This window comes from Hevea brasiliensis, chromosome 2 (assembly GCF_030052815.1).
Source record: "Hevea brasiliensis isolate MT/VB/25A 57/8 chromosome 2, ASM3005281v1, whole genome shotgun sequence".
In the NCBI taxonomy this organism is placed as follows: domain Eukaryota; kingdom Viridiplantae; phylum Streptophyta; class Magnoliopsida; order Malpighiales; family Euphorbiaceae; genus Hevea; species Hevea brasiliensis.
Window position 1 is genome coordinate 114,201,472 of NC_079494.1, and position 8,090 is coordinate 114,209,561.

Sequence of the window (8,090 nt, forward strand, 5' to 3'; positions counted from 1 at the left end):
AAGCCCTCCTAACTAATTTATAAAGGACGCAGAATTAAATCTACTTACCCTTATTAAGGGACGAGGTGGGGTGCCTAACACTTTCCCCACCCGTTTACGGACCCCGAACTTAGAATCTCTGTTTTGAAGTGGTTTCATTTTTAATTTAACTTCTCAAATGGTTTTCCTTGGTTTCCCTCAAAACTAAGGTGGCGACTCCTCACTCTTACCCACTTCTGTGAGTGATCGTCCAGGCGACCGCAAAATCCCATTGCGACAGCTTGGCGACTCCACTGGGGATATCCCTGTACTGGTTGGATCAAACCCTCTCAGCAGTTTTGGTTTCAACGCACTTCTGCAAACCTCCGGGTAATAAACTCCCTTCTCTGTCCGCAAAATGTTTCTCTCATAAATTGAGAGTAACTAATCTTTGAAACTCGATAAAATTCTAAGATTAGTGTCAGCATTAAGTAGATGGTTTAACTTCTAATTTCTTATAGGTTTGATGCCTTGATTATGATCTATTAAATCATCTTTTCCCTCTGTTTAGAGAGCATACGCGAGCAAGCCAGAGCCTCAGAAAGGACCTGCACCAGGGCTTGTGTATTTTCACATCCCATTGCCTGAATTTGCAAGTTTTGATTCATCCAACTTCACAGGGGTGAAACAGGAAGGCATTAGCTCTGCTTCTGTGAATTCCGGTTTCTTCACGACCATGGTGCAGGCAGGGGATGTGAAGGCTGTTTTCACAGGACATGATCATCTGAATGACTTCTGCGGTGAGCTAACTGGTATACAACTTTGTTATGCTGGGGGCTTTGGATACCATGCCTATGGGAAGGCTGGATGGTCAAGGAGGGCAAGGGTGGTGGTAGCATCTTTGGAGAAGTCAGAGAAGGGAGATTGGGGACCTGTTAAATCAATCAAAACATGGAAACGCCTTGATGATCCATACCTCACTGCTATAGATGGTCAAGCCCTGTGGAGCAAGAGCCCTGCAGGTAAATTCCTGTGAAACAACCTTGTTCTTTCGTGCATGTAAGAATTATACTGCATTGCACACAATGGGTATCATCTGTTCAAGATATCCATATAGTCAAATCAGATGAAATTATATCTGTTAGGATATGCCAACAAACTACTTCATATTATGATAGGAGTCTTCTCGTATTCTTGGAATATTGGTACTTTACACATGTTTGCTTTTATGCTGACAGTGAATTGAAAATAATTCATTGACTTCAGATTGATGAATTACATCATAGTCGACTTTTATGCATCAATAAGTTTTTTGCATCCATTCGGGTCAGATGCGTGATAACAGTGGATATTATATTTCATTATTTCATCCTTCATTTAGACCATGTGGTTTGAACATCCATGACAAATGATTGTATGCCTATTGATGTATCATGTAACATTTAGCTAATGGAAGGATTACGATCTATGTTGAAATTTACAGCCTACAAAGACTTGTGCACATTGTTTAAAGTCTATGATCTTCCAAAATGAAACTAAAGCCAGATAATTCATCATAGAAAAAAGAAAAATAGAGAAATAATTTTTTTTTTAATGAAGTGACTCCTGCAAATTGTCTGAACCATTGTCTTCCAATATAAAGGAAAAACCATTTTTATTTTTCTTTTGATAGTTAAGAGAGAGAGAGAGAGAGAGAGAGAGAGAGAGAGAGAGGAAATAAAAATCTGCTTTTAACTCCATAATAACAGACAATGCTTCAGTCTATAGTTCTTTGTGGAACAAACTATGGAAAAAATAAGTTATTGAACTTGTAAGTAAAAGGGTGTTTAGACCTTTCCTTTGCTTTATGCTGGGAGGAAAAACTGTTTTTCTATCAGGCATTTCACTTAATCATAAAAACTGTCATATCCCTGTAACAAGGTTCTCCTTTCTCTCATTCCTGGACAAGTGAGGCACCGTATCACTGGTCACAGTTCCTTTATCTTTTGGGTGATTAAATCAGTTGCTTCGTAGCAGGGTCAGATATCAGTGTCTGTTCAAATAGAGCTTTTCGATGCTGTTGTGCTATTTCAATTACATTTATCTACTTTCAATTATAAAATTTTCATTTGCTTTGAGCAGGAGGTCGTACAAAGGAATAAGTTGGCAGTTCTTGAGTTATGGTGCAAGAGCTTGTTTACTGCGCTGATAGCCAGCAACTCGACTGGAGGGCGTATGTTTCGAATCTAGCTAGCCAGGAAAGTTTTGCATGTTATACCATTGTAGATCGAGATATATGTAGCAATGAAGTAAGTCAAAACAGGGCCGGACAATAAATGGATAATTATGTCTGTGGAAAGATCAAAGATTTGATGAATAAAATGCTATGTATTGCTAGCAAGTAGATGCAAAGCTTCAGAAAGACTGAAGTGCCTTTTTATGAATATGGGCACATAAAATTTATGTTTCTTGAGCAGATTTGTTTGATCATATACATGTTAAGCGAGTCTTCAATTTGGGAATGAACTACATAAATAAGTTAATTAACATGATAAAAAAAAAGGCTTTCAGCTAACGGATTACTGATCTTTCGCCAGTATGTTAGCGATATCATAAGCCTTCGCTAATTCATTATTAATCTAATTTTTAATTTTAGAGATGGAATTTAGTCTGTAAACCCTTAAGGCTAAGTATCAGCAGTGGATTAACAATGCAACAGATCCAATGTTATTAGTGACGTCGCTGAATTTTTTATTATTATTATTATTATTATTATTATTATTATTATTATTATTATTATTATTATTATTATTATTATTATTATTATTATTACCTTAAGGTAGAAATAGAGAACGAAGTTGTAGAAAGATTGCTTGCATTCCATAAAAGTGGCCATAGATAACAAATAGACGAACAATTAGACCTTTTCATTTGATCATCTTGCCAGCTCTGAAGTGTTTATCCTAATCGTCAGAATATTAGCCAAAGGATGCTGGAGATGAGTTCGCCTTCCTCGACTATGTCTTTTGGTATGCCAAATAGCTTGCCCATATCTTCATCTATATATATATATATATATATATATATATATATATATATATATATATATATATCATCTACCATTCAATAATTCAGCGGTAAACACTCTTTCAACCTTTTCAAAGAATTAATCAATCGTCCTTTATCATGGTTGTTCAAGAAGATGGTAGCCCCTTTATGCATGATGGTCCTCATATTCTGTGTTTGCCTGTCAATGGTACAAACTGAAGGTGTTAATCTGTGCCCAGGGGCAACCCCAGCTCCAGAAGAATGCCCCATTGCTTGCATTCTTCCTCACCCAGTCTGTGGGGTTAATGGTGTCACCTACCGGTGCGGTTGCCCTGACGCTTTGTGCGCTGGTGTTCCTGTCTTTAAGTTTGGGGAGAGCTACACTGCTAGGCCTACGCACTTCTGTTGAACCATCTATGCCTGAATCATCATCATCGTGATCATCAGCCTGCTTGGTTATCTCTTCCTTCAGTTTCTGTTTAGTTGGTTTTCTTTTTATTTTATTTGGAGTTGCAATTATAGACCTAGTTTGTCGTGCCATGCATAACAATAGTATTCAGCGGTAAAGATGGGCCACAGTTTGAACGTTGGGAAACTTTGCAATATTGCACCAGGTTTATTAAGGCTCTTTACATGCAGATACATAAATGTCAATGTTCACAAGACAAGGGTAAAAATGTCTTCACGGAAGACAAAGCAAAACTCACGAAAGAAAAGAAAATGAAAAAAAAAAAAAAAAAAAAGAAGTCTAAGATTCCGGCAATTCCATCAGGCAATTAAAGATTAGCCCACTGCCTCAATCCATAGTATAGTGGTGGACAAAATGGATCTGGGTCAAAAAAAGCAACGCTCCATCCTTATCCTTTCACCCTGCATATTTGAAATTCTTCTACTCCTATTATATAAACATCAATCTATTCGATCAACTAACACTTGCACATTCTCTGTACTTCCCTTGCTTTAGCGAGGAAAAAAGAGAATTTACTCGGCTTCCACTACGTAATGGACACCTTGAAAAGAGCAGCCCTGTTGTGCATGATCGTGGCTCTAGTATTGGGCCTTTGCTTGAGCATGGTAGAAGCAAAGAGAGGGCAGCTCAACTTATGTGCAGGATTCGACCCTCCAGGAGGATGCCCTATCAGGTGCATTCGCTATGATCCAGTATGTGGTGCTAACGGGGTGACCTATGGGTGCGGCTGTCCCGACGCTGCCTGCGCCGGCGTTCGAGTTGTTAAGTTAGGGGCTTGTTAGGTCCCATCTCCCTGCTGGTGCGACAACACTTGTTTTGGTTTTATCTGGATATGTACATCTTATGTCATATATTAACATATAAATAATTATTTTGGTTCTTATTGAGTAATTCTTAATCAATCAATAATTGTGACTAATAAATTATTGATAGTCATATATGCATGTTTATTTATAATTAATTTATTATAAATTATTTTACGTAAATATTTTTTTTTTATGTATATAGAGAGGTCTTAGATCATAATCAATTAAAGAGAATAATTAGTCATATGGTTACGTTAGCCTTACTGCCTTACCCGTGATGGAGTACAAAAGCACCTCTATATGTATATATATGGTTATATTAATGTTGCTGGACAAGAATATAATAAGGATATATGCATGGGTCAAGAAAAGCAACACTCCATCCTTATCCCTGACTATGCATCCCCCATTTTCGTCTCCTTTGAGGCTTTCCTTCTTATATATACATGAGTACATCCACATTTCTATTCCTGGCCTCTGCTTTAGCAATAAATTAAGAAAGCTTTATACTTGGCCTTCCACTCACGCTATGGCTGCCTTCAAAAAAATTAGCCTCTTTGTGTATGATGATGGTTCTAGTTCTGGGTCTTTTCTTCACAATGGTGCAAGCAAAGAACCTGTGTGCAGGATTCAGACCTTCTAAAGCATGCCCTAATCAAGTGCTTACTCCCAATGGGGAATCTACCGTACAAGGGTGAGTTAAGAAAATTACTAATAATGGGTGTGGTATGAAAAATTTACGAGATCAGGGTGAGGAAAGTCAAGAGCCCTAAGAACGCTAGTATCAGTAGCGTTTTATGCGGATGGCATCCAAATTAAAAAAAAAATAAAAAAAAAGCTGGAGCTACTATAAGTAGCGTCCAGCTTTTGTTTTAATTTTTTTAATATTTTAAATAAAATATAAATATTATTTTAGTAAATAATATTATAATAATTAATAATATATATTATAATATTTTTATTATAAAAAATTATTTTTTAATTTAAAATTAAATTAAATTTTAATTAAATAAAAAATTAAAAATATAAAATATTATTATAATAAAAAAAATTAAAAAATTTAAATGAAAACCTGGACGCTACTGTAAGTAGCGTCCAGCTTCTTATTTAATTTTTAATTATTTTATTTTTACATTTTAAATAAAAATATAAATATTATTTTAATAAATAATAGTATAATAATTAAAATCATATATTATAATTTTTTATTATAAAAAATTATTTTTCAATTTAAAATTAAATTAAAAAAATATAAAAAATTTGTAATGTAATTTAATTTTAATTTTTAATTGAAAAATAATTTTAATTTTTTATTTAATTAAAAATATTATTTTAATAAATAAAATCATAATATTTAATATTATACATTATAATATTTTTATTATTATAAAATATTATTTTTTAATTTTAAATTAAAAAATAATAATTTTATTTATTAAAATAATATTTATATTTTATTTAAAATATAAAAAAAATAAATAAAAAATTTAAGAAAAATTAGACGCGTAGCGTTCAATTTTTTTAAAATTTTTAATTATTTTATTTTATATTTTAAATAAAATATAAATATTATTTTAATAAATAAAATTATAATATTTAATAATATATATTATAATATTTTTATTCTAAATATTATTTTTTAATTTAAAATTAAATTAAAATTTAATAACATAAAAAATAAAAATAAATAAATAAAAAATTTAAGAAAAATTAGACGCGTCTAATTTTTTTTTAATTTTTAATTATTTTATTTTATATTTTAAATAAAATATAAATATTATTTTAATAAATAAAATTATAATATTTAATAATATATATTATAATATTTTTATTATAAATATTATTTTTTAATTTAAAATTAAATTAAAATTTAATAATATAAAAATAAAAATAAATAAATAAAAAGTTTAAGAAAAATTGGACGCTACTATGAGTAGCGTCTAATTTTTTTTTTAATTTTTAATTATTTTATTTTATATTTTAAATAAAATATAAATATTATTTTAATAAATAAAATTATAATATTTAATAATATATATTATAATATTTTTATTATAAATATTGTTTTTTAATTTAAAATTAAATTAAAATTTAATAACATAAAAATAAATAAATAAAAAGTTTAAGAAAAATTGGACGCTACTATGAGTAGCGTCCAATTTTTTCTTTTAATTTTTAATTATTTTATTTTATATTTTAAATAAAATATAAATATTATTTTAATAAATAAAATTATAATATTTAATAATATATATTATAATATTTTTATTATAAATATTATTTTTTAATTTAAAATTAAATTAAAATTTAATAACATAAAAAATAAAAAAAATAAATAAAAAGTTTAAGAAAAATTGGACGCTACTATAAGTAGCGTTCAATTTTTTTTTTAATTTTTAATTATTTTATTTTATATTTTAAATAAAATATAAATATTATTTTAATATATATTATTAAATATTATAATATTATTTATTAAAATAATATTTATATTTCATTTAAAATATTAAAAAAATTAAAACAAAAGCTGTACGCTACTTATAGTAGCGTCCAGCTTTTTCTTTTTATTTTTTTTTAATTTAGATGCCATTCACACAAAACGTTATTATTAATAACGTTTTGAACATTAAAACACTACTGATACTAACATTTTTGAGGCTTTTAACTTTTCTCACCCTGATCTCATAAATTTTTCATACCGCACCCATTATTAATAATTTTTATTTTTAACTCACCCTTATCCGGTAAATTCCCCCTCCCAATTGCCTTGTGTGTACGTAAAAATTGAAAAACAACTCATTAATTGTAATGTTGTATTTGGTAGCAATTAGACTAGCCCATAAGTTGGTCAGGTAATAATTGTGAAGGCAAGCTGGTGAACAAATAAAGTTTTTTTTTTTTTTTATCAAAAAAAATATATTTTATTAGAGAAGTATGGGTTACAATCCGGCTCACGAAAATAAAATTACATATATAACTTCAACCAAACCCAAAGGAAAAGGATCCCTATACTAAACGGGTTGACCCAGAATTACTTCATCTTCGAAGCCTTTTTCCTTCATCAGCAACAGTCGCCGACTTCTACCATCAGCAGTATGACAGTGGTCTACAAAGGAGAAAATGACGAGACAGCTTGGAAGACTAACATGCAAGGAATAGATCATCAACCTCAAAGGGAGAACTTTAGCATCCACTCAAACTATAAAACTTCCTTGCTCTATGCAGCAAAAGCCAAAAGGAACCTGGGGACTTGGACCAGTGCCAGCCAAAGCTGGGAAAGGGCAAGACAAATTAAAAGTGACCAACTCTCTGAGACCACCTCCTGATTGCCAGCCAACTATGCTCCAAAGAGGTTCACAGATACTGGGGAGCCGATTTCCCCAAGCAAGCATGCCACTCAACCACCAAAAGTCCCATCTAGAAGAGGGACATTGTTACTCCAAATAGGATATTAAAAGATAAACTAAGACAAACAAAAGGAAAAATCATCAAAACCTAAAAGAAAACTAAACTAATTAACGAAGGTGTTAAGGGAAGCGTCTACGGTCGGACCTCCCCCTAAGCTGCTCACTTTTTAGAAATTTGAAGAGAAAAGAGAAATGTTTTATAGAGAGAAAGGATGTTTAATAAGTCCATTCGGTAAATTTCTCGCATTAAGATTATGAATTCATATTTCAATTACAAAATGCATAAATGATCTTTGTTTTATTATAAATTATATATTACTATTTCAATAATTTAATATCACACATTAAATATAATATTATTCTATAATCACTTACGAGTATTTGGATAATGTTCTAAATTTTTAAATAATTATTTTATATGAA

At 30.6% G+C, this 8,090-nt stretch overlaps 1 protein-coding gene across 1 annotated transcript; it reads left to right on the forward strand.

The window, feature by feature from the left end:
* Window positions 1-296: 296 nt before the first annotated feature.
* On the forward strand, window positions 297-2,381 carry LOC131175530 (probable inactive purple acid phosphatase 29). The gene is made up of 3 exons (XM_058140055.1): window positions 297-348; window positions 530-980; window positions 2,080-2,381. The coding sequence occupies exons 2-3, from the start codon at window positions 695-697 to the stop codon at window positions 2,097-2,099; spliced, it is 306 nt and encodes a 101-aa protein (XP_057996038.1). The 5' UTR covers window positions 297-348; window positions 530-694; the 3' UTR covers window positions 2,100-2,381.
* Window positions 2,382-8,090: the final 5,709 nt, after the last annotated feature.